The following is a 27,855-nucleotide window of genomic DNA, read 5'->3' on the forward strand; positions in this document are numbered from 1 at the left end:
TTTTATATTGTATGTATATTTATATATAGATATATGTATTTAGACATATATTGCCTATGTGTTTATATATAAAAGCCTATACGTAATATATTATTTCACATTTTTATATTTTAGTAACTTGCCTGTATCTGTGTATACACATATATAGTGAAGTACTGTTATTTTGTTGATTTGAGTGACACTTTTTCTACCTTCTTTAGTGGCTGTCACATGAGTTCCTCAAGGATAATGGACCCTAAGATGCGAGAGACTGAAGGAGATGGAGAGGACAATTCAGGTAGAATTGCTGCCTTCCCCAGTGAATGAAAAGTGCTGTGACTCCTTGAGCTTCAATGGCTTAGCTCTATCATAGAAGTGAATCTGTTTATTTAGAGAACGCATTCTCCCTTTCTCTCCTCCTGTCTCCAAGAGCTGTTACATTTTTGACATTTTCAGAGACTTGAAGTATGATTTTTGTAGCATCTTGTGACCAAGTTAACTTTTTTACCCAACAAGATCTGACAATAAGTGAAGTGCCGGCAGGAATGCCTCAGTGCCGTTGTGCCAGCTTATATGGGACAGGCACAAGTTGTTGGGATGTCTTGTGCAAAACTCTGATTTAGTTTTAAGTAGCTCCCTTCACAGAGCTTGCAACTGGTCCTAATTAAGGTCTTTCCTCAGCGAGCAGACTAGCATTGCTTTTCAAGATAATTGCTTGATTTCTAGTTTAGTACTTTGTGATCCATTGAGTTTTGTAATTAGCATTCAAAATATTCTGGGTTGTGTTATAAAACTGACTTTTTAAAAGCATTAGCCTCCTGACACTGCACATTCCACCTGTGTAAGCCTTTTCTACATTTAAATTGGTTTTGGTAACATTGTCCTTGTCATCATTATTTAGCTTGCTGAACAAAGGCAGTGGGTTTCCAAGTTGTAATTTGTTCTAACTGTATCCCAGGCTGTTAATACCTCAGTTTTTCTTCACAGTCTAATTTTCTCAAGAGGCAAGTAGAAATTCTATTCAGAAAGATTCTCCACTGTAAATTATTTCTTGTGTGTCATAAATGTTGCAATCCATTCTCCAAGATAATAGTAATTTCATGCTATCAGTATAGTCTTGAAAAACATTAATGCAAGAGCGGACTTTTTTTGCATTTTCCATGAAAAAAATCCACCTATGCAGAAATTATAAAGGAATGATTATTGTTCCAAAAACTTGCACATGCTGCTGATTGCATCTTCTTTACGTCTCTTCACTTAGGAAAGAAAAAATCAAAGTTCAAATCTTTCAAAAAGTTTTTTGGTAAAAAGAAAAGGAAAGAGACGTCGTCTTCTGGGAGCAGTGATCTGAAGTTATTCCAGTCAACAAGTGACGTCGCAGCCTCTCATGACATGCACGTTAATTATGATTCTGAAGATGAACTTGAGTAAGTCTTTGGACTCTAGCTGGCTAACAAATACAGAACTGCTACAGTGTTTGTAGGTGAAATACACCGCAGATTGCCTCCTTCTCTTGTTCAGAATGCTGCATTCTCAAACAGTTGCCTTTTTCAGGAAAGTACAAATTAAAATGGCTGATGCAAGAGAAATCGCAAGGGAATTGGATGGAGCGCAACAAGAAATAATAACTAAAAAAGCTTTCATTTAATCATAAATGAGCCTTAGGTTACTGTTTCAAAAGAATGAATTCCCAAATCCCAAAAGAATTCCCATCTTTAAAAACGAATTAGGTACTCAGCTTGTATCTTACCAGGATTGTCTTATACCCCTAAGATGCAACTCCTAAGGATTGCTAAAGAAATGTAGAAGCCTAGCCATTTACCTCAGGTTTTGAAAGCAAGGAAGGGATAAGGGGATGGCTGGAACTGAAATCAGCAGCAACCAGGGGCTGCGAAGCCTTTATTTCCTCTGTGTACATGGGATTCATCTGACCAAAGGACGAATGTCTGCATCTGAGTTAGTCACCAGCTGCCTTTTATAATCAGCAGAGAGAAGTCAACATTACTAAGAGAGCTTGTACCATTCTTGCGTAGATCTCTGAGGTTATTCAGGTGAACCAGGCTCTAGAAGTGCCAGAGGAGGTTCAGGTTGGACATGAGGAAAAGGTTCTTCCCCCAGAGGGTGGTGGACACTGGAACAGGCTCCCCAGGGAGGTGTCACGGCCCCAAGCCTGACAGTGTTCAAGAAGAGACTGGACAATGCCCTCAGACACATTTTGTGAATTTCGGGGTTGTTATAGGCAGGGACAGGAGTTGGGACTCGATGATCCTTGTGGGTCCCTTCCAACTCAGGACGTTCTACAATTCTATTTCCCCGCACTGAATGTAAACGGGAGCCAGGGGTCACCAGCTCCAATGTAGATACCTGTGGTTTAATGTCTGTAGTTAGACCAGGCCTGTGTATCTGTTTGCCTCTGAAAATTCTGTCTTCATTCAGGCATTGCCAAAATGTTCCCCACTCCTGAAAGGTAACCATGAGAAACCCAGTCTAAAGATCGAATGTGTTCCTGGATGGAGAGGTGGACGGAGGAGCCCCTTGGCTGCCTAAAAAGCAAGTCCTTGCACTGACAAGCCTCCTGGTCCTCAGGCAAGAGATGTTGCTGTGCCCAGGGATGGGAGAGGGAAACCATCCCAGCCAGTTAATATGACATTATACAACACGGCCACCAGGCAGCGCCAAACAACCAAAATAAATTATTAACTTTTTTTTTTTTTTTTTTGCTCTTCTGTGGCATTCGCACCAGTAATAGTCCAGCTTGAAGCCCCAGGAGTTCCTGGCTGGCAGCACCAGGTCTTACAGTGAGCTATAGTGTTGTTGTTTGACAACATATTTTTAAGACATGGATGCTCAGATTTTCTCCCCCTCATGCCCGACTCAACAAGGTCATGTCCGAGTGGGTACGATCTTTGGCTGGTTTTGCCACGTTCCTATGCTGTTACTTGCAGGGTCGATACCTTATTGTTCCTTAGTATTTGCTTAGACAGACAAAGACCAGGAAATTCCTGGAATGGAAGGAAAATCAATTCGAGCACTCATAATCTGAGGAGACATCCAAGGTACCTCCACTACGCATCCGGAAGGTGCGTGTCTGCTAGAAAGAGAAAGCAAAGGTAGCATGCTGGCATAAATGTGCACGTGGAACAATGCTGCTTATCTGGCTGCCGCTGCAGTCTTTGTAATATGTCGGTGCATTGAGCAGCCATCACAGCCCTGCCTGGCACTTATTTTGCAAATTGCTATTGATCTGTCTGACTCTGGAAGCATTGCAGAGATCACGTTTTCACTTAGATAAATTGTTCTTCTAATGTCTGTAATGCATTAAGCAGAAGCAGCAGGCTTTCCTTCCTTCTGCAGCAGGAATACAAATCAACTTTTTCCTGTTATTGTTTTATCAAACATATTTATAGCAGCCATTACAAGGAAAATGTTATTTTCTGCCATGTTTGTTTATGTTGCCGAATGTCCTTATGACAGTATCTAAGATCCAAAAATACACAGTTCTCTTCTTTCTTTCTTTCTTTCTTCTGTAGAGTGTCTGTTCAATTAACTTCATAGTTACATGAACCCAAACAGTTCTGTATTCTGGTTTGCCATTTCATAGCTGTCTTACTTAAAAAAAATTAAAAGAAGGGAGTTCTAGAAGAAATGCCATGTGCACGTATTTTTGGTCCCTACTCAGGCTATGAGCATAGCTGAGGAAAATGGGCACAAGAGACCTCCTAGCAGCAAGCTGGCTGTCCGTGGGTCTCCTGTACCATTGCCACGAGGAAACAAGTTGTTCGTGCCCCACATGTAACATTTGCAAAAGAAGTTACGGTACCACATGCATCAAAAGCAGGAAACAGAATACGAGAGAAGCTACCCACAAAGCATCTCCTGCTTCCTCTCACCAGCCCACAAAGGATGTCCATTAAAAAATGTGTCCTTCAGGCTCATAAGGGTAAATCCCGGGGATCTTGGTATAGAGCACAGGACCTTATAAGCATCTGGTAAAGTTTTATGCAAATGATTCTATATGAAAACTATATTGCCTGGAATATTTTTCTTAATGACCTGCATTGCAGAGATACATTAAACGCTGTACCACACTTATATAGTAAAAGCTACTTATTCTTCCTATGGTGTTGGTCAGTCATTTGCAAGACCCGTTCTTACGTTAGCAAGAAGTCAGTCCATCTCGGGTACGGCCTCATTTATGTGAATTCCCTTCACTTTGCACCTGGGCTCGCCTGTGGCCGTGTCACACCACCCAGCCGCTGGCTGCCAGCCAAGGGGCAGCAGCTTTTCCATACCATATAACTCAGTTGCTGGGGTTAAACTGTCCTTAACCTTGATTCAGTTTGTTAACATGACAGATAACAGCATTTGCAACTTTTTGTTTGGTTTTTAAAGGTGTTCCCTAGATTAGCCTGAATGACTGTATTTAGTTCCTGGTGAAGTCTGGACTCTGGTGTGTGATGTGTGCTGCACACCCGTCTCCCGTTCCATGTTCAGCAAATCACCTGAGTTTAGAGTAATAGGACTGGCAAAAAGTCTGTCTGCCTTCACTCATTTGTTGTATTATTCTAGGAGACATAAAGGCATTATGGGAAGCAGAGCTTTGTCACATGATAGCATTTTCATCCCTGAGACTGGGCAAGAGCCTGCAAGGCCAGTAAGAGTGTTTTCTCAAGAAAACGTTTCTGATCGGATTAGAGCTTTACAGGTAATTTACACAACATAACTTTTTCAAATGCAAGAAGTGGAATGGCTTACCAGGCTTGAGTTTTTGGGATAATATTTGTGGTTGAACATTTGATTAGTAAGTAATATCTGTCTGCAGCTTACATTAAATGTCACATCTGTTAATTAGACAGCACTATTATGTCTTGCTTTACTTAAATGATAGTTGAAAAATGGATAGGTTGTTTGGCTCCCTAAGAGAATGCCTCAAATGAGATGTCCTGTGCTCTGGATCATTTAATTGTGAAGTTAAAATAAAGGTAACTCATTGACCTGAGCTAAAAAAATGTGCTGGGGAAACCTCCATCACTATCACATGCTAATGTATTTTATGCCATGCTGCAGCTGAAACTCCAGCCTACCATGAAATTGAGACCCCCGCCTACATTTGGACTTCATGCAAAGCGAACAGAGGATGCTGGGACCAGTTCTGAGGATGATGGATTACCCAGGAGCCCTCCAGAAATGTCTTTGCTCCGTGAAAACCTAAATTCAGGCACGACAACAAGAGTGAGTAGTTCTGGTGTTGACAAAAATCAATGTTTAATGACTTGTTTTACCTATGCGTGGAAGGCAGAATAAATTATTTGGTTTGCTATATGTATCACTACTTTATGCCTGAATTACCTTACTCAAAACAGGAAAATGCTATCTCTCTGTGTAAACAGCTACTTAGAATCTCTGTTCCTGTTAAAATATAAATATCATGCCAGAAAATGCAGAACTAGGAAGGAGAGGATGTGTTTGTGCGCATGCATGGGGATGCTGGGTTCTCCCTTGAATGTGCTGACAAGAGAGCTCTCTTCTTTAATGTTTTTCTAGACTGTCATCAGAAAAAGAAACATAAAATAATTTGAAACTGTTTTTTCTTTTTAAATTATAGTTTTGTGATACATTATTTCATTCTTTATCTGCATGTCTTACACTTTGTTTGCAGTGTCCTTGCTAATCCTTAAGACTATAGAGAAAAACAACTTACATTGTCAGTTCCTGTGTGCACTTTGTGTAGATGGTTTCTGCAAGTATATCCACCTCGTTTGTCATCTCTTACTGAATCTCTTCCTCATTCCATCCCACAGTTCTCTGACTCTCACAAGCACCTTAGCTCTTTGAGTTTAGCTGGAACAGGCAGTGAAGAAGAAGAACAGGTAACTTCTGCCAAATGTATTAAGGGCCAAGCAATTACATATATTAAGGGGTTTTTTAATATAAGATACAAATATTATTTTGTTGCCTGTCTGCTGCAAAAAACAACCTTGTGTGTGTGTAATTGCATGCCTGTCTGTTTGCTGTGGTTTTTAATGCTTGTCCATCTAATATAAAAGTTACGATTATTTATCAACATAATTCTGACGCCAAGTAATCTCCCGTCGATAAAAATTAAACTCTTCTAGAACAGCTCATATCCTTTAGCAAACTTCACAGACATGATTTAATCTCCAAGCGTGACCAACCAGACTTAGACATTGAAACAGCATCCCTTTTTTCAAACATAGGAAATTGCAGGAAAGGCTGCTTGGGTTCCACGCATAGGGTATGGGAGGAAGCCTGTTGAGGAGCTGTGAACAAAATCTAGATCCTCTGAAATCTGCCCAGACCCTTGCTTTAAGTACAAGGATACCTCACACCGATACAGAAAGCGTTTGCCTGGTGACAGTGTCTGACACTGCTGCTCAGGAGTCAGAGGTCCAGCTTTCAGTCAGATTCTGGCCGCGAGCTGTGAATTTTGCTGAAGTGATGTTTTCAGAGCATGAGTACAGGCAAATAGGTGGCTTTCTTCAATCAGCAGCCAGCCCTTCTGGCTGATTAAAGGGCGGTTTGGAAAGGCTCTGAAGAGTCCCTTGTAGTTGTCTGTAGCTGGAGTCATGGTGGAAACAACATAGCGGGTAAAGGGAAAAGCGTTTTCTAGAAATAGAAGGGGAGGTGGAGGAGAATTGCAGAAAGGAAATGGAGAAGCGTGTCCTGAGCTGACTATTCCTGGTTAATTATGCAAAATGTATTTCAAGGGCAGCTGCAGCAGGGCTTAGCGGGCTCAGCAGAGATTTCTGGCCACACTTGTTAGATTCCACATGGAGCTGTTTGAAAAACTGCTTATATGGAGTGAAATTTTAATATTTTGAAAGCAAACCAACAGAACACGTGAAAAAGGTATTTTTGGAAAACTGATATTGGCTCGCTGTGAATTTGTCCAGTCCAGGTGCACGTTTGCTACAGGAGGATTTATGTTTCCCTGTTGTTCCATTAACATCACTCTGACTCACTCGCTGACTCCTGAGACACGGTGGTGACTCTGCAGTTGCTCAGCTTTTTCCACATGCCCCATCACTGAGCTCAGAGCTCTCTTCATCCCAGTCCAGTTTCAGAGCACAGCCAGAAAGTACCCCCATCCGAAGGCTTTCCTCCTGAACTGCAGGATCTGCTACCCATCATTTCGGAGAGATCAGCCCTGCTTCTAGAAGTCAGAGGAGACCAGCTCACGGGGCTAAGGAGTTTTGCACAACACAGCCCTGAGGTTTCGGGCAGCAGTGGCACCTTGCTGTGTCTTGGAAGCTTTCCTGGGTTGAAGAAGGGAGAAAAGGATCACAACTGTCCCATCTGGGCTTTGGGGATGCGGTTCCCTCATGATCCCCCACCTTGTGCCACCCAGCACAACCAGCTGAAGGACGACTGAGCCATGTGCATGTGAGATTTGGAGAAAGGGGTCTGCCATCTGTCCCCTTCTCCAGCAGGCTTCATCAGAGCCAGGCGTCATGGGACAGGCAACTTCTACAGCCGGCTCCAAGCTGGCATTCACTTGGGCTGCTGAAATTTAAGTAACAAACCAGATTCTTGATTTTCCAGTGTAATGGCCAACACTGAGCACTGCCAACGAGAGACATGGAAAGCTCTCGAGGAAAAGCAGAAGCCAGAAGAAAGGCAGGCAAATAATGACGTGCCTTGAAAGAGAACATGTGCTGCGTCTTCATCATGGAGCTGAAATGTCAATGTATTCACTGTTAGATACTAATGTATAATGCAGCCACATATCGTTTGTTGTACATTAGTCATGTTTGAGTACTAGGCTGTAGGTATTATAGAGTGAAAATTAATGAGAGCATCCATTATTCAGCACAGCTGAGCTATTTTGCCTTTTTTTTTAATAGAAAGGATGATCGGAAGCTGTGGATCCAGCCTCCGCTAAAATCAATGGGAGTTCTCCCCTGGCTGTTGAGGAAGCCGTAGCATGCCCTTGCCACACTACGTAGTATCTTTTGGCTGCAGTGCATAATGCAGAACTCCACTTGCAAAAAACACTGATGCTTTTTCCCTCCTTGAATAAAATGAACACTCTCCTGCTCTCCCCTTCTCCCCTCCAACCCCCTCAGTAAAATACTGCTTCCAGAGAAAATAGAAAGAAGTAAAGAAGAAAGAAGAAAGAGGAAAGAAGAAAGAAGAAGGAAGCCCTCAGAAGAAAGCATGCAAAGGAGGAAAGCTCCTCTAACGAAATGAACTGGAATTTCAAGCCTGCGAAGGGAGTGGTCACAAGTTGTCAGAGGTCGTGTTAATACCATGACAGATGGTTTGGAAATATGATTTTGCCTATTTGCAGAAACTGAATCTGAGATAAAGGAAGAACCCTTTTTAGAGTCATTTTTCATAAATTTTTCAGTCTTCTTTTTGCATCAGCCCTGAGACTGGGGTAGGTTTTGGTGAAGTGCACAGGTAGGCTGAATTCCAGCTTTGTGAAAGTGCTGCACCCCTTGGAGCATTCAGGAGTTGTTTCTGGATGGGGTGTTGGCCTCTAGTAGGAATTGCCCATGGTTTCCTTCCCCAGAATAGTCTATAAATGAAATGTTACGTTTCGGCTAAACTTCCTAGTTATTTTACAGATATGAATACATGAGGAAAAAACACAAGGTGATTTAAGTGTCAACACCATTGACATTTGATTCTTTTGTCTTGAGGAGGGTGTTGTAGAGTTGTAAGGGATCTGATGAAGGATAGTAAGCTAGAGTAGAGATGCTCCAGCCCAGCATATCTATGGGTGGGAGCCCAGACACAGATGCTGGAGGACAGATGCAGAAAGGGAACTGGCCCTTTACATTGCAAAACTGAATACTCTTCATAAATCTGTCTTCTAAAACCTGGTGGCTGTGTATTTGTGTGCTTTAGATCTTCTGGTTAAAGGTGACTTGGTCCTTTCCACTGGACAGTATACCATGATATTCAAGCAGCTAAAAACACAGAATTGCTAACACTGATACTCCATGTGCAGCATTAGGAAATGCAATGTATTTTAAAGAGATGTCAAAAAGAAAAAGAAGCAACCTTAGCCCCTTCTTTGTAGAATTGTTATTACCATGTCTTTGTTTTCTTTTTTTTTTTTTTTTTTTTAATTCTCTATCCGGGGATTCATTTTTTTTTCAGGTTACATCGGGTCCTTCTTCTAGATCTCGCTCTACAGACGGTCAGCTGTTCCCCAGGCATGAAAGTGCTAAAACTGGAACTCCCCAGATATCTGACAGTACCATCTCGCCTGCAGCTGATTTTGACGCTCCACCTGAGCTTTCCTCTTGCTTGGACAATTCTGCTGCTAAACACAAGCTTTTAATAAAACCCCGGAATCAGAGATCCAGCAAAATGAGAAGATTTTCCCAGGTACTTTTGAAAATAAGCAGTGTCACCTTTGACACCAAACCAGAAAATTCTCACTGGACTTTATATTTCAAACTCAGGTATAAGAAAAGTCAGATTGTGGCCTGAATATTTAATTGGGTTTTAACAGCTGTTATTTGATGAGGCTACATAGCTGGAGTAGACACTAGGAACAGATTAAATATTGTGAGTTTCTGTAACAATTTCTTCTTAAATTTATCATGCAATACAATTTAGTATCTTGTTTGTGATGCAGAAGTTGGGGCTGACGGCTTCATTTCTTACTTGAAAAAAATTTTTTTTAAAGTGTTATGATCGACTTGTGTATTTTTCCTAGTCTGAAAGATCCTGTAAAATCTTGAGTCTTTGAGGGACTATTGATGGAGCTGTTTTAACTTCCCAAATATAATTTGGCTAATATTTTCAAAAAGTACAGAAAGAATCAATTGTGACCTATTAATTGGAGCCAAATTCTGTTTGTTAGGTCTGTTCTTAATTCAGCTCTCTCCCTGCCCCGAAACTTGTAAACCCTTTATGTGCACTAGAGACTTAAAATAAGTCTCCACAAAAAAAACAAAAACAAAAACAAAAAAACAAACCAAAACAAAAAAAAACCCCTCTATTAAAAACTATTAAAAAGTGTATATTATTTTAAAAAACGTTGTTTGTAAAGCCATCCTTTTAAAACACCATTTATCAGATTCTTTGTCATATCTTATGAAGGGCATAGCTTAATTTTTCTTCTTTCCCTGCTCTTTTAGAACTAAAGTTTGCAGCTCTTACTACAGTATTTTCATTTTATTGTTTGTGGTTTCTTTCAATGTTTTAAACACATTAAAGCCATTAAATTGTCTTACTTAACACCAGAAATATTATTTCCTCTCTCTCTAAATATTACTTTGCTCACATGCTGTATTTTGCAAAATCTGTGAGTGATCTTTCAGCTCGATAGAGCACCACAATGAAGCCAGTTATCTGGAAATGCATGTAAAGCAATCACTCACTGATCAAACCTCCTCTTCCATTGTAACGTTGTTACTGAAATACAGTTGCTTTGTCCAGTCTGCCCATAAACTGCCAGATGGCTGAGCCCTCCTGGTTTTCCATGAGGGGTGTTCACATCTTTTGATAATACCATTTTTAATATTTTCCTGCCCAGCTCTGCCTGCACACCTTGCTTCTTGCTAACTGATGTCTTGTGCATTTATGTTCCTGTGTATGTGGATTGTGAATGCAGGTGGCATCGCAGCTCTGTCTTTGCAATTGCACTTTCAAAATGAGAAGTTGGAAGAGAACCCTAAAAGTATCTTCAGAGTGCAAGTTTCTTGTTCTCGGAATTAGGGCCTACATCCAGAATATGTATTTACCCAAGAAACTACAGTGAAACAGTGAGCTAATACGGGCACCATATGAAAGCGCATATTCAGCAGCTTCATAATGTGCTTTCAAATAATCCTGTGTATTTAGCCAGTCCTTACCTGAAGCTTAATCAAAAGACCTCACAGATAACTACATATGCATTTATAAACTTTTATCTAATAATCTAACTCTTGAAAGGAAAAGAAGTCTTCTACATGAAGGAGGCAAAGCTATAATGCTCTGTGGCAGTGGGATTAGACAGAGGACGGCCATATGGGGTAGATACTCAGCTGGCATAAAGTGTCATAACTGGACTGACTTGTTAGGTTTTTGATCTTCCTTCTCTGTACCGTTCGCTCTTTGGAGTCATGCTTTAGGAAGAATGGGTTGTTTTATTTTTAATGCTAATATGGAATAGCAAAATACAAAGGGACAGATTTTTCTCTTTCAAGTGCTGCTTTTTGCCTGAGAGCAACACAACATATCCAGTATGTTCTGGGGAATCAAGTGCCAAGGGCAGCCCAATGGCCATTGTTTTTATAAACTTGCCATCTACAAAGGCATGAAAGCACTAGTAGTGCAGGAGGAAGTGTCAGTCATTGCTTTTATATCGGTTAAATACATATTCCAGGATCTGCTTAAATAAAAAAGCATCCAGTATGTAGGTTGAGAAAACAGCAAGCTCAGCACTGGAGGCAAGTATTGCTTTCCTCTCTAAGATCTCGCTTATAAATGTAATGACAAATAAGAAAAAAAGTGAATTTGTACATGGTGATGGGGCTTTCTGAATTTCTTTCTTGCAGAGGACCCAGTCTGAATCTCTGACTGATTTGAGCTGTACCCCAGAAGAAGAAGAAGAAGAAAAAGAAGAAGAAGAAGAAGAAGAAAAAGAAGAAGAAGAGGATGATGAAAAGGAGAGGCAGACAGGCTTGCCACGTGCTGTATTCAAAGCCAGCAATGAAGAACTGCCATGCGGCACAGCTGCAGCGCAGGATGTGGCTTCCTGGCCGAAGCCCAGAATGCCTGAGGACTTTCCTCCTGCTTCAAGACCAGCGATGACTCAGCCCACTTCTGAGTCTGCTGTTTCACAGGAAGTTCCGCTACCAGAGAATAAACCAGAGGGCTGCCAACCAACACTGGAAACAACGTGTGTGAAGTCTGAGTCCTCACTGCTGTTAGGAGGCAAAGATTCTGCAACGTCTTCCTACTCCAGTCCAGACAGAGAAGTACAAAAGCAAGAACATTCCTCAGAAACACCAGTTCTGTTGGCTGAGGATGTGAGCGATGTGTCAATCAATATTTTAAATCGAGACAATAAGGAGCCTCCTACTGTGTTTTCAGCAAATAAAATAGCATCTGAAGAAGATATTTCAGTTAGTAAGAATAGTATTGTTTGCTTGGAAGGGTCAGAAAAAAATATACAGAAGGATGAACAGATATCTGTGGAAATGCCAGGTAATAAAGACACAAAGAAAGAAGTTGCTCTGTTGTCAGAGTCCAGCAAGCAATTTTCCATAGGTTCTTTCCAGCCCATGGACTCATTCCATGTTTCACATCCTGCTTCCTCAACATGGATGGGACCATCTGCTTCCTGCTCCCTGGAGAAAACAAAGACGGCACAACAGGCAGCTGCTTCTGGTAAGGAGAACAGTCAGTCGCTGGTCCACAAGGAGGAACTTTCGGAGAAGAAAGCTGAAAAAGCAGCCAATGAACTCAATGCCTTGAGAAAGTTTTCTGTCTCCTCTGCACGGGAGAGACCAAGGACCAGAAGCCTACATTTCCCAGAAAGATCAGAGTTGGCAAGCCCAATAAATACTGGATTCTTCCTGTCCAAAGCAAAGGTCTCCTTGGGAAATGAGAAGTGGAAAGAAGACTTGCAGAAGGGATCAGATCTGGAGGAGGAAAAAAGTAGTAACAAAAAGCAGGCTTGGCTGCCAGAGTCCAACTCTGAGAACTCAGGCCAACCTACAGAAATTTTGGCTGGCTGCGTTTCTCCGGCTGTCGATGCGGTGCCGGTGCCAAGCGATTCTTCAGTGATACCTCAGAACCAGCCAAGCTGTGAAGATAAAAGTCCTTTTCAAGTGAAACTTAGATCCACCTCACTGTCCTTGAAATATAGAGACAACTCGTCACCAGAATCAAAAGGGATTAAAAGATACAGTGCAGAGATTAATTTAGAAAATGAGGGATTTACTTCATTTCTGAAAGGTGAGAAGGCACAGATCAAAAAAACAGCTGATACAAATATTGGTGATTCTTTAAATGAAAAGATCAAACCCAAAGCTAAGTCTTCTGAACAGCTTAGTAGCAAACCTCCGTTGCCTAAAAAGCCAGCCTTGCAAAACATCACCCTTCCAAATACTGCTGCAAACAAGGAGAAACAGGACAAAGCAGTTCACTCTCCTGAATCCAGAAAAGAAGATAGAGACTTGGAGAAAAAGACAAATCCTTGTAAATTGCCTGGTAAGACTCCCCCTACCTTATAAAGTTGTCTTAACTCAGGAGGAATGACCTTATCTGTGAGAGAGCGTGAGGCAGCCCTGTCGTGTCAATAGCGACACTGGGGAGTGCGAGCTGATGGCTCTGCCTTCAGTGACATTGCCCCCTGATTCTCCTTTGCTGAAAAGATTATCAGAAGGACAGCAGGGAAGAAGCAGCAGAGAGAATAAGTTATTTTTGCCTGTGATTTTTGCATTTCAGGGCATTGTTTAAAGGATGTTCAAAGTGACACTCAAAAAATAAAGTGCATTAGCAAGTATTGTGAAACAGAAATATCAGGCCACTAAGCATCCCCATTCAGAGCTTCTGTATGGCAATTTAAAAGCCCAGAGCACATATTAAGTGGAGTGCTCTGCATGGGATGAGTGACTCAAACCTCTAGACCTTCTTTGTCACTATAGCATTGAGGCAGAAATACTAGTAACTGCCTGGCATGCTCAACACGCCATTTATTTATTGTCTCCTGTGAGCTTTGCTTATTCATTTATCCATCTTTATCATTACTCATTTCTTGTTTAAAAACAAAAAATAACTACCCCGCAGCTTCCTGGAGTTTAAAGCCAGGAGAAACCATAAGATCCTGTCTACTGCAGATTGTTAAATTTCACCCTGTTGTCTGTATTATATAATTGGGTTAGAGTTAAAAAAAAAAAATCAGTCCTCTGGAGACTAATATGCTGTGTGCTACAGGCAGGGAACAGAAAGAACTGGAAGTGGCACCACTGTCTGAGGTCTTTGCAACGACAGTAAACAAGTGAGGCAAAGTACGCTCAAGCATTTCTAGCAGGAGACCTCTGCTCTTTACTTCAGAGAGCAGCCAAAAGGGAAAAAAAAAAAAATCCTTGGGTCTTCTGATAAGCGGGAGAAACTTCTTCGCTGCCCTGAGTCTGTCTGGTCACGAGTTTGATGTTAAGAATGTCAGGAGGAGATTGCGGCCAAGTCAATGAAAAGGTTTCTTTGTGCTGCTGCAGAGCTCCCCTCCGTGGTTGCTCTTGTCCAGCTGGGGTCAGTCTCTGGGCCTCGGAGCGGGGGAAACATCAAGCCAAAAGACCTCAGGACACAGCAAGCCGCATGTCCTGTAGGGTGACAAAAGCCTCCTCCTGGCCCCAGACAGCTGATTCCAGTTGTCACCTGCTGCAGGATCGCAGATGGTTTTGCAGGGGTCTGGCCACGTTTACAGCTTCCTGCTCTCCTCGCAGCCATAAAGGATTCACTGCCTCCACGGCCAGACGAGGCTCCCACAGCCATCCAGCCAGATCCTCCCTGCACCCCGCGAGCAAGGTGCTCCTCCTTTGTGTAATCCCAGCCCCCCCTTAAAGGCCTCTTCCCCCATGCCCTGCCCTGAGGAGTAGTTAATTATTTGTAGTGACGCCCAAATCTCTGATCGATTGAGATTCTGAGGAAGGTCATACCAGGAACAAGCGAGGAGACCTGGCATGGTAGGGTTGGTCTGGCAGAGGACAGGAGGAAGCAGCGGAGGTACCAGCAGTCCTGCACACAGCCTGTCTTCTCATCCCTCTTGCTGAGCCCCAGGTGCCTGCAGTGCGAGTGGGGCAGGGGACAGCGAGTGCTGGAGGAGGGAAAAGGGGAAGAAATGGAGCCGGAGAACATGTTTCTCCTCCAGGCTTCTCCTTTTGCTCCTCAGCCCTGGGGTGAAGGACACTCCTGCCTCCAGGCTCAGGACTGTCCTCTGCAAAATAGGGTCTGCAGGTGAGAGCTGTGCCCTGGCCCCACTGGCAGGGTTACACACACCTGGAATTTGAACCTGGGGCTGCAGGTCAAGGAGCCCTGTTTTGGACATGTTCCTCTCCACCTGACAGTATTACACCGAATCTATATGGCCTGGGGTTGTTTAACACAGTGGTTCAGATTGGTCTGCAATGGTAATTAGTCTTCTTCCTTATCTAATGCCCCACTGATCTTATTGTACCACCTTAAGCAACGCTGCTACAGTTTTCCACCTATTTCCAGCTTTGAGTTGCTTGGTAATGGGTTCTGATATGTGGGCCTGCCAGACTCAGAAATAGTTTAATTCTAAATACAAAGGAACCTGCTTCAAACTGACCTGGGGTCCTTCCTACCCCTCAGGAGACCTTTCTGCTTAGACATCTGACCAAGTACCTCCTTGTGCTAAGTTGCTACATCAACCTGAGCTGGCTGTGGGTGAACAAGGTGTCCTCACGTCCTCTGGTTGCCCTGGCACCACACCAGCCTTGGTGAGGGCATTTGTGCTGTGGCCCCAGAAGCGATGCCCCTCTCTAAGATGTAGGAAAGCAACTGGACGCAATGAGGACTTAGTGGGGCAATACCACTGCCCAAATGTCATTTTACATTCTTTGAAATGTGTGCCTCAGCCCAGGGAATCGGGAGCAGGAGAAATCTGACAAGCGTGATCAGCACAGCCCTTTGTGGATTGCATGGCTTGCCAGCCACCTGATCAGCTGGGACACCCACTTTATTTTGTCCATCTACCCTTAATACTGGCACCCAGCCCTCTCCTAGCCCTTGAGATCATCGGCCCTTTTGAAGAGCTGTGGTCACCATCAGGAGAGACTTTATGGAGTTTCTTCCCACTGCATGTTAGGAAATGCCTGTGCTGAACAAGAAGACGAGCTGTGATACGGTGATGTAAGGGGTTGCAGTTCCCTTCTCATGTACACTCATCTCAAAAAAGTCAATTTGCTGTGTCGTGGGGTGAGCAGGAGCAATTTGGTTCATTCAGTTCAATTTTAGCTTTTTCAGCACTCCTGGTACCCAAGGCTATGGGAGAGATGGTGGCCCACCACCCCAGTGAAAGCAGTGCTCCTGCTCTCCAGAGGTTTCTGGGGAACTAGTGAGGGATTGCTAGGTCTCTGTCACCCTGCAAGGTGGCTCTTCAATGGCTGTGTGAAATTAGTCACCCCAGGAGGAGTAATTTTTAAGTTTCTGGAACCAAAGGCACAAGTCTTTGTAAGAATTAAAAGGTTAAGCTATGTTGTTTGGGGCTGATACATTTTGCTGTAAATCCTGTAAAGGGCAGAAACAATTAACATATGCCAACAGGTTGTCACAGGAGCAAAGCCATAAGCAATACCTGGGTGAATGTGCATGTTAGAATTTATAAAAATCAGTAACTGAGGAACTGTAGCAGGGAGACATGCTCTAACAGAGAAAAGGAGCTCAGGGAGGGACGGTGAACGCAACAGCGAATGAAATTGGTGTGTATTGTCTGGCAAATACAGGCTCCGAAATGACAAGAAAAATGTTTCTCTCTATGTAAAAAAAGACGTTGCTTTAATGCTGTCCTGGCTACAGCTGAAAAGAAATCTGTCTTAGTTTTTTTTTCCAAAAGAAGTTGCTTTTTCACTTGTGTCAGGCTGTTTTGCAATATGGCTGTTTTCCAGCAGTGAAATAGACTTTGATGCAAACATAGCAGTTTCTGGTGTAAAAAAAGACTCTCCTGGCTTCAGTGGTATAAATCCAACCAAAAGTCAAGTACCTCACAGAGAAGCTTAGAGAAGAAAGAAGTGTCAGAAATACTTAGCCAAATCTTTTAGAACAGCCTTGTCTGGCATTAAAGAAGTGGGTGTGTACACTGACACAAATGCATGTAGTGCTTTAATAAACAAAGGGAAATATGTAGGCCAGGATATACTAAATGCCATATGCATTTGTAAAGCCCTTCTTAAAATAACTGGTGTTTTATAAATGAGCAAAGATACAACAGTGTGGAATTAAATATGCATGCATAAGCAGTGTTATAAAACAATGACACCGTTGTATACAGGGGGTGTTATCTCCCTGTATAAAGTTGTTTGGATTAGTTTTGAGTATGTTTGCTTTTAAAATACGCAGGGAATCCGCAAGTTAGCTTTGCTTGCTGTTAGAGGTATGACTTTCAAAAGGCTCTAATATTCTGCCTCTGACCTTTTGCCTGCACAGATGTATGTAAAGAGCAACCACTCTCTGAAGTCCTTGCAGGCATAAGATGTTCATTTTCAGGTATGAGATTTAAATGTTATAAAGAGTCTCTACTATATTTTGTGTGCACAAAGGCTTCTAGATTTAAAGAAAACAGGTACAATATCTGAGGCCATCTCTAAAAAAAAAATCAATCCCTAAATCTCAGGGTAATGTTTAAATATGTCTTTGCAGTGGTTATCCATATAAGCAGCACACACACCCCCAGATACACTTGAATACACTGAGTATATCTGTCTGTCAATAGACAGAAATAGGTATGTATTTCTCTCTCACTTTCTCTGTGTGTGTATAAATGAATGCACAATAACAAGTCAATCATAGATCTCCTTTTGTACATAAAGATTAATGTTTTATCTTCATCTTATTGTTCACACAACCAGTGTGATACAAGTTAAAGGATAATATCCAACTATCAATGAGAAGTGTACACATCCATTTCCACAATATTTAGGCAGAATAAATTTCATCTATAAGATCAGAGCTTTAGTCTGAGGGGAAAAAAAAAAAGTGCTTGAGTGAGGCACTGAAGGAAACAGATACCTGCATTTAATGGGGCTGCAGCAGGGGAATTATTAAGGGGAATCCTTAGGGTCCACTGAGGCAGCCAGCCCTGTTGCTGTCTGACCCAGCGGAGAGCAGCTCGAGTGATTCTGATCTGCGGGAGGGAATGGAGAAGGTGGCTGTGGTTCATTGGCTTCAGGGCTCGTCCTCAGTGGCCAGTCTGGAAGCTGCAAAAGTGATGGAGAAGGCGGATGGAGCAGCTGGTCTTGCAACTGTCTGTGTGTTTGGTGGCTGTGGTGAAGAGCAGAAGGGAGGACTTCAGCAGCCTCTGGGAGTGGTTGCAAGTGGCAGAAAAAGACCTTAGCAGCTTGCATTAAATGTTAGTTTTAATAAGGGGTGACATTACACACAGAGCGGCTTGACGAGTTCTGACCTGGTATCTTCCACTTGTCGGTGACTTATCCTGAGGGGAAGAAGGGGCTCACTCATCTTTCAGAAGGCCTCAGGCCAAGCCAGCTCCAAGGAGACCAGGGAAAGATGCAATCACGAGGTTAAAACTGTGAGCGAACAAGATACAAATCGCTGCCAGCAATATCCTTTATTAGCTAATGAAGTTATTCAGTAACAAGTTGAATAGCATATTGTTTAAAATAACATGTTGTAATAAGAACTGAAGAATACGATTCAGAATTTAGTTTTATTCAGGAAGTCTCCCAAGCGTAATGCAGAAGCAAGAGGCTTAGCCCTGCTTCATCGGAGGAGAAGTGAAACACAGGGCATTTGTGGTGGCTATGGCCTGCCGGACTCACACAGCTGTCAACACAGGATGCCACTGCTTGCATTTCGTACTACGTTATCACCCTAAAAGTGGCATTTACCAGCTGGGAACTGCTGTGCCAGCTGTTGTGCACACCATGTACAGCAGAAGCAGGAATTAGATTGTGCTTTTGACTACTTTTGGTTGCACTGTCTGTCTGGTTCTTAAATGCTGTGCTTTGCCACATGGTGAACCATAAAAGTGTGCAGACTGTCTCATGAGTGGATGAGATAAGATAGGGAAGGCTTGTTCAAGGTGATCAGGCAGTCACTGAACTGAGGAAGAAGATGTGCAAGCAGCACTTCTCTTGTGAATAGTCGCTTCCCGAGAAAGCTTTTGGCCTTTTCGTGCCCCTCAGGGTACCAAGAGCTCCGTAGGACAGTCTCAGATCACCTCAAACTGCCAGCTTATTTCACCTGGATTACTTCACCACCTTTCATCCTTATGGCTGGAAAAATGGTGCATATATACTGCCAAGAAGCCTTCTCTAGATGGAGGTGGGAGGATGTAAAACCTTTGGGAAATGGGAAAGATAATAAATAGTGAATACACCTCTTCTACCCCTTACAGTAATTCTGCCTGACAGAAGACGTAGCTAATCCTGCACAGGTTGCATCTGATGGTTTTTTTGCTGAAGAGAAGGCATGTCCCCTGCTTTGCCTGCCTGCCTGGATTTCTGCAGCAAAGACTTTCACAGGAACAAGGGCAGAACATAATTGCCCAAATAAACAAGAAAGCCCCTCCCAGAAGCTCTTGATCCTCTGAAGGTGATAGTACTCTGCTGTCCTAAGTCAGGCCCGTACAGATACATATAAAATAAAGAGCTTTTGTTCCCTGCTATCACAGAGGCATTCTGATAGCATCTCTTATGGGATGATACTTGGCTCTAATTCGGCTGCCTCCTAATTGGCATGACTAGGATGTCTGGCGTCTCATCAGGGAGAATTGTCTGAGGAGCCAAAGTGCTTGGTGCGTTCGTTAGGAGTATCTGCCTTATGAAAAACATTTTTATAATAGCGGCCTCCAGACATGTTGCTGCGTGACTGGGAACCCCGTTGTGCTAGGCAGTGCACATCGAAATAACAGGAAGATGAATCCTAAATCCATGAGGATGACAGAGAAACAGGAGCACAGGCAGCAATAAGACCATCAAATGTAGTGCAGTAAATAGACGCTGGGCATAGCAGTCATTTTGTCAGTATCAATTGTGTGGTGGGAGCAGAGGAAGAGCAATGTGCGGTTCAGTTGGTGTTTGCAGAAAGCTCTTGTGGTGTGACAGGGAAAATGGGACAAAACACAAAGGGCGATTTTGTATCAGAGAGACTAAGAAAGGGTTGTCAGGCATTGGAACAGGCTGCCCAGGGATGTGCCTGAGCTGCCATCCCGGGAGTTGTTTAAAAGGCTTGGAGATATGGTGCTCAGGGACATGGTTTAGTGATGGACTCGACAGTGTTAGGTTAATGGTTGGACTCAATTATCTTAAAGGTCTTTTCCAACCCAAATGATTCTATGATTCTAAGACATACATCAATAGGAGTGTCAAGGGAGAAGCCTGGCTCCTGACATCATGGGAAAGCTGGTGGGTGGACTGGAAAGGACCTTCAGGGTGAAGATGTTGGTGTTTGTGAGCACTGAGACATTACTGACAGTGAAAGAAGGTAGAAATGTGATGGAAAAGAATGTGTGTGGTGGCATGCCTGTAGCTGGACATCAGAGAAGCAGCCCAGTCTTCTCTGGGCTGAGAAGAGGCCTGTACATGGGGGGAAGGGTCTGTTTGATGGGATGGATTTACAGGATGAGTGCAGCAGGGCACAGGGAGGCTTCAATGAGGAAACATCTTCATAATACTGAGCCTAAATGTTGGATCGTTATTCATTACAGGATGCTAGGAAAATGGGTTAACTAATTTGGATAGAAGGTAACTAAAGTGAAAAGCTACTTTATGTACTACGTGAGGGATCCTCCCCTCTGAGGAAGACTACACATCACCATCACCTTCAGCGTTGGCAGTCAGTCTGTATCACAGTGGGGCTTTGGGAACTGATGAAGCGTGGCACCCAGCTTTACTGGGTAATCCATTAAGAGATCCTGCCCAAATTGCTCATGACCTAAAAAGATGCAGATGGGTTCAAGGGCATGGGCTACAAGCACAAGAAAGAATGTGGTGGCAGGTGCACTAGCAGACATCACGTCAATTCAACTGTGGGTTTACTGAGGATGGTCCTAATGAAATTTGTCCTAAGATCACAGGATCATAGAATAGTTTGGGTTGGAAGGGACCTTCAAAGGTCATCTGGTCCAACCTCCCTGCAATGAGCAGGGACATCTTCAGCTAGATTGGATACTCGGAGAAGATGGGCTAGCAGTCCTTGAGCTGATAGTGGTTATCTTGGCAAATTGTGGAAGATAAGGGGCACTCCAGAAGGTCACACTTCTTGAAAAGGCAGCTGAGATAGAGAAGAGAGAGAGGGAGAAAAGGGGTTATATACCACTTGTCTTAATATGAAATACTGAAAGGAATAATTGAGCTATTTCAAAACGTCTACAAGATAACGTAGATACAAGTTCCAACCAACATGGCTTGGTCAAGAGCAGTCAAATCAAATGATAGCTGGTGTCATAGGGCATTCCTATGAATATTATGGCATTCCTATGAATATCATGACATTCCTATAAATACAGTCTTGGTGGGGCTATTCCTTGCATTGATGCAAAGCTACTGAGTGCCAGCTAATGATTCACTGTCGTATTAGATGGTGGCCATCTTAGGTGTGACACTATTCAGTGTATTTAAGGGCATGGGTGACAGAGCTAAGTGTGTGCTTATTACATTTGCAAGTATTACCAAGCTGGAAAGCCTGTGGGCACACTGGAGGACAGTAATAGAAATCAGGATTATCTTGAGAAAGTGGAAATGTAGTTTGAAAATAGTATTTTCATTACAGACAAGTCGAAAGTTCTGTTATGTGTGCAAACATAACGTGATGCACAGACACAAAAGCGGGATGGAAGAGGGGAAGTAACACGATCTGGAGCTCACAAACTAAAGACAAAACAGAAATAACATAATTCTGCAAGAAACTCATCATACTGATTGATGTGTACAGGAGACCATCTCAGGTGAAGTGAGGTGGTCCTTCCACATCACCTGATGCCAGCACCATTTCATCTCAAGTGCTACGTGCCAGTTTTGTGCACCATATTTTGAAGAAGATTTGGACCAAGTTAGGACAATTCCTACAAACGCAAGAGCGATCTAGAGAATAAGACTAATCAGAAAAGTTTTTAAAATGGGGAAAACATGGTTTAAGTCTTCAAATGCATAAAAGGCTGCCACAAGGAGGCTATGAGTAATTTGCCTGTGTCCATAGTGTACAGGGGAAGAAGTTAAGGAATTAAATTAAAGCAAGGAAGATATAACTTACCCAACAAGGAAAAGATCTGGCAGCGAAAGAAGAGCCAAGGCATAGGACAGGTTGTCTCGGGAAACTCTGAAATCTGTCACATCTTTGGAGGGTTTTAAGAACAGGCTAGATACATATTTGTCAGGAAACAGTTTATGTGGAAATCATCTTGCAACTGATCTTGCCTTGTAGCTGAAGGATAGACCAGATGACATCCTGAGATCTCTCCAGTCTTATTCTCGATCATCCTGTAAAATGAGACAAAAATTAAGCCAGGGCAGCTAGTGAAGAGAAGAATATGGGAGGAACAGCTGTTGGCATGGAAAGTTGGGGTGTAGGCGGGATGCAGAGAATTGGAGTAACTTTCCGTGCAAGAGAGAGGGAAGTTCTTCCTGTGTCCAGGGGCCCTGCTTTACTGTGCTGCGTTTGCACAGCTGGACTTTCTGTCTTGTTTCTCTCAGACGTTTCCCTGCAAGATCACATGAGGTGAACATGAAGGGAAATGCAGGCATCAGCTGGCAAAATATCTTGCTTTGGCCTTAAAGCAAAACTTGTGTTTTCTCTTTTTCTGGTTTTTAGCTGACATAGGCTTTACACTGTTTTCTTGCTCAAATAACTACTCTGTCTCTGGTGAGGTACAACAATGACTTGGGAAAGTCCCTGAGCAAAGGAAGTTTGTGGGCTTTCGTAATGTGCCTGAGTTTGCAGACTCCAGCTCTTGGGAGAGCATCATCCCTTTCATCTCCTCTGCCTTCATGAGGCTTCTCAAATGTGCCTTCAGAGACATTTGCCTGCTTTCCTGATCAGGGCCACGTTCCTCTAAATGAGACCATACCCCTCCAGAAATGTGTCTGTTGTCTCCACGGGGTTCTGTGGCTGGGTGGCCCAGCTCTGCGCCAGCACAGCAGCTGAGCCCCGAGGGGGGCTGGCACACTGGGACAGTAATCCTTCCTGGATGGGTCTGCCTCCTCCTGGGTCCCTGCAAAGGATGCTACCTAGGTAACTTTTCCTAGGGGCAGGACCACATGTGATTTGAAGATGAGAAGCTTAGCTTCTGCTCTGGAATAGCCTTCTGTAAATTTGGGTATGTTAGTGGCCAGAAACGGCTGGGAGAAGTTAAATTGTTTTTCCCTAAGGCCGTGACATGGCTTTAACATGGCTCTAAGGGTGTTAGTGCTGTTCTTGTTCGTCTTTTAAACCACACGGTTGGAAAACTGAATTTTGAGTGCACTGTGAGCCAGTGAAGAAGTGGAGAACCTGAGGGCTGGAGCCAACAGAGGAGCTGAGGCTCTCCTCTTGATATAGTTCTGCTCACCATACAGGCAGGATTTTCCTTCACAGAATACTTGCATAGAGGGTATTTCACTTCCCCGTACCTCTGGGTACCACTCGTCCTTGGGTGGCGGTTGTGAGGACATCAGGGCAGAACTTTTGACCCTTTACACTAGACGTGCTTTTATTTTCCTGTCTCGCTGAAATCTCAGTTCCAGTAGAGCACCGTGAGAGTGGCCGGCCCCAACGGAGAGCATGGTCAGCATCAGCAGGGATAACTCACAGTAAAACTCACATGAAAAGACCACGAATTAACCCTGTGGTTTTAGCAGCATTTCTGTATGTTCAAACACCACAAACTTGTGCTCAGTCACCCACAGGACCCACAGGTATCACGGGGCCATGCAAGGAAGGCTGCTCCCAACGTGGGGGAAGGAGGGCAGGGACCAGGCGAAGGCTCCGGCTGCCGCGGTGGGCACATGGGAAGTGCTGGGGGTGAGGGCAGAGGCAGCAGGGAGGGGGTTGCCTTTGCAGCACCGCGGTCCAGCTGTGTCCAGCTTTGAACCAGCTGCTGCTTATCTCTGAGAGGCCACAGAGCAGATGGGAGGAGGAGGCAGAAGGGGGAGACTGGGAAATGGGTTTCTGCATCTCCCTCATGTGAGAGCAGTGACACTGTGACTGTAGCTGAACAAAGATGCAAAGTGTTTTTCACCAGCAAAACGGTAAGTTGAAACAGTGAGCACAGGAATATTGCTCCCTGGAGACCAAACTAAACAGAATTCCTATTTACCCAAGCTGGCCACATGTCCTGGGACCAATCTGCATATTGAGCAAGCGTGAGCTAATGACATCTTTCAAATAACCATGTACATAAATCACCTGCCAACAGAGAGACGCGTGCCTTCCCCCGTGGCTGCTGGAGACCCTGGAAGAGATCCCGACAGTCCCATAGAGCCAGCCTGGGTTTCCATTGCGAGGCAAAAGCAGAGGGGCATGCAGCAGGAGCAGGAACTCGACAGAGAAAAACTTGTGGCTCCAGATGTGAAGTCAGACACAGAGAAACAGAATAAAGAGAAGGAACGAGCAGAGGTACTTACAGTACAAATTCGTGATGCTTTTGTGTGACCTTCCTGTAGTATTCTTTGGATCTACTGTTATATTACCAGTTGTGCCATAATGATTACAGATGCTTAATGAATATCATTGTAAGTAGCAAAGACACTGCTCTTGGAAATGTGTTACAGATTCAGAGTCCCCTCATTGCTCAGATAAGTAATTTTATATCTTCAAGAAGTTCTGGAACTATGTGAGGTGCATACAATTTTTTGGGTGCCCAATATACACTTACCAGATCTAATGGTACAATACCCAAAACAAGGTGCTGAACTGTACCATCTCAGATCTCTCTCAATACAGAGGGAATACATTTTCTTTATTTTTCCAAGCACAGCATTTCATTGAACCTCCTATACCTCCTGACTGATTTAACACTGAATGAACAGCTCGGTCCCAGAAGCTCCTAGGTAACAATTTTTAGAGCCTCAAGAAGTGAAATGGGATAAAAATAACTTTTGCACTTGCAGACAGTGCCAAGATATAAATTCTGGTTCTCTGTATGTGGATAACTCGGACGCCCATGTGGTGCCGTGGAATATGCGCTGATGCTGCCTCTCCAAAGATTCCATGCAAAAGAAGGTGAAACCTGTAGCAAGGGATCTTCCCAGATGACAAAGCTGTGCTCACAGAAGCGCTTGGCATTAATCCAGAATACTGACAAGGCTTCCCTGGTACTGGGCTGGCTCAGGGAAGCAGCAGCCTGCAAGTGCTGCCTGTGTCGCCTGGTGCGCAGTAAGAACCCGCCGCTGATGCGGGAGCATGTGTGTCCTATAGCAGTATAGCATTCCCAGTGCAAACGGCCTACTTTCTTGCTTCAGACATGGTACTTTTAGACACCCAGATAGCTGTATTATATCCTGGAATAAGAGATCTCTAGACGACGAAAAATAGCAGTGGTTACATTAACAAGAAATAACACCTAATAAAATGTCTAGGCAAGATTATGAACTGTAATAATGTTCAACATTGTCATAGTACTTAAAACACCAAGGGTTTAAATGATCCCAAAATACAGTTTGTGTCAGAATAGGAAACTCCAGATTTTAGCTGGCAATGTTCCCTGGAATTCATGCCATGCATTTTGTTTCCCTATATCAGCTAACAGAGGAACATGCCAAGATGCTCCTGACTGCTGCGCATGAGGCTTGGTGCCACTGTACTACTCCCACTTTCTCCTTCTCCCACATGGCACCAGGCACTGTCACTTCAGGGTAGTTTGTGATACTGGCAAGAAAATCCATGGGAGGATGTGTTCAATTTCTTTTTTATGGAAAATCCATTATACTGTCAACCCTCCAGAAATACAGTGCTCTAATCCACAAAATGTGGGAGGTGGAAGGAAAACATGAGAGAACAAGGCTGTCTCTAAATCCTATATATGTTAGTAGAAGTGTGCAAAGGGCTTGGAATACATTTTGCATTGAAGACTATAACTACCTCCTTATAGATACCGTTATGAATAGGAGATACAGAGAGATAGTTTTTATTTGTAAAGTTGAGTATTGTGGATGCTAACGTGAAATCACTGGAGCTTTCTGTACAGGTATCAGCTCAAGTGAGAGATGTGGGACCAATGTGAGACAAGCGCGCTGGTCTTCAGACCATGACAGGCACCACATCCACTCCCTTTGCTTGTGCTCTTCCAAACCGGTGTCATTCTCTCTGCTTTACTTGGATTTTATCCCTCTCTGTGTCTAGGGGTCCGTGAAGCAGCAATGGAGCAGACCTTCACACTTGGCACCTAAAACCCCTTCTGAAGAACAGAGGAAAGAGATAAAGTTTGAAGTGAAGGAGCCGCTGCTGAGAACAAATTCACTGTCACATTATGTTCCTGGTAGGAAATAAAATGCTTAAAATGTAGGCTGCTATCTCACAACCTTGTCAGAAGAAATCTTGCTTGAGTGTGCTGCAAAAGGAGTAGAGGCTGGATCCTAATCTCTTCCCCAGCCTCACATCAGCAGGGGCAAACTGTTTTCTCAGCACTCACGTCTGGGGTTTTGTTTGGTGGCATCTTCCTTTCACCACTTTGATTGCACAACAGTCAAAACTCTTGTTGAAAGAAATGAACTGAGAGCACTAGGCTACTTCACAGAACCGGGTTCCAAATGCACTATCCCAGTGTAAAATGTAAAATGCATGGAAAATTATTTCGAGTAGTGTTCAATTTTAACGTGGTTTCCTCAGAAAGCTGGAATAATGTGATCACAAACTGTCTGCCCATCAGTCCTTCCACAATAACTTTAAATCTATTTGGTAAATTCCAATTTGAAAGGAGGGCAGAAGTTTGGAAGGTAATAAAATTCCTGTGAGCTGGGGGCTGGATGAAGGAGGAATTTGCAAATGAATGTTCTTGCTAATGAAAAGACTCTCTCTTATTTGGCCTGAGTGTTAAACACAGGGCATGGCAAGGAATCCAGGTCACCCTGTTGGTTTTGGTAAGTTTAGGGACCAAAAGATATTATTAATGAGAAAAACTGTATTCTTTTGGGCACGGAATGGTTATTGTCTCAATAATATGTTGTAGAAGAAGCTTCCATGTGAAATGTAAAGATTTTCTACTGTAGGGCAAGGCATGGGAAGTTGTTAACGAGAGAGCCAGGGTGTGTAGGTGCACAGCTCGTGAGTATGAAATGTCCATGTGTTTTATTTACAGTAGCTCCATCACCAGCACTGGTGGATAAAGAAGAAATAAGCCACTTTAAGAAAGCCAGTAATGCTGCTGCGGATCAGCCATCGTGGTTTGAACTGGCCAAAAAGAAATCACAAGCTTGGAGTGATATGCCACAGATTATAAAATAGAAGGATGCAGATGAACAGCATCTTTCATAATTACGTCAACTACTTAACTGAACTTCTACAGACCAGCTAATCACAGTGAAGAATCTCTTGATACATGAGAAGGGTTTTATTATACAGCTGTGGAGAAAGTGTGCAATAGGTACAGTCAAAAAGTTTACCTTCGACTTTGTAGCAATCAGGATTGCAATGGCAATGGATTACTTAAATTATGCTAAGGATATACTTACACTTTGGAGAATAAAACTTTTGCCTTATGTATTTCCAGCGTTTTCTGCTTTTAATGACATTTGCATTGAAACAGGACCTTTGCTAAACTTTGCTGAGCTTCTGTTGTTGCTGGCAACTTCTATTTGTTATGGTTTTCTCTGTTTACATTTATAAATTGTGCACTAACAACCTTATTCTGTTGATGTGTTTCACTAGAATCGCCTGACATTCTTTCTATCAAAGCTGTTTGGACCATGGAGGTATTAATGAATAGCTGCTAGTGAGTACTACATTAAAATGTGTTGCTTGAGCTGCGTGTTTGCCAAACCAAGTGATACAGTTTCTGGGCTTAGGTTACATTTCATGAGGCACTAATACGCACATTTATGCATGGTCACAAATAAAAATTCCTCAGCTCTTTCTGTGAGCTACCTTGGTTGTACAATGTTTGCAAGCAGGTGAAAAGTAAGGAAACTGAACTGCAGTTGGAAGACCATCAATGCATTCACAGTTACTTTCCTACCTGAGTTTATCTGGTTGCAACTGGTTTTCCCTTGTGTGAAATCATCATTCTCAATTAGG

At 43.2% G+C, this 27,855-nt stretch overlaps 1 protein-coding gene across 1 annotated transcript; it reads left to right on the plus strand.

Annotated features, from left to right (window-relative positions):
• Window positions 1-210: 210 nt before the first annotated feature.
• CRACDL (CRACD like) lies at window positions 211-27,066 on the plus strand. Its single transcript, XM_065658251.1, has 10 exons — window positions 211-277; window positions 1,241-1,406; window positions 4,549-4,684; window positions 5,047-5,211; window positions 5,781-5,849; window positions 9,109-9,339; window positions 11,499-13,158; window positions 24,041-24,240; window positions 25,966-26,101; window positions 26,921-27,066. Exons 1-10 carry the CDS (start codon window positions 211-213, stop codon window positions 27,064-27,066), a joined length of 2,976 nt encoding a protein of 991 aa, XP_065514323.1.
• The last annotated feature ends 789 nt before the right edge of the window (window positions 27,067-27,855 follow it).

Source organism: Caloenas nicobarica, chromosome 1 (assembly GCF_036013445.1).
Source record: "Caloenas nicobarica isolate bCalNic1 chromosome 1, bCalNic1.hap1, whole genome shotgun sequence".
NCBI lineage: Eukaryota > Metazoa > Chordata > Aves > Columbiformes > Columbidae > Caloenas > Caloenas nicobarica.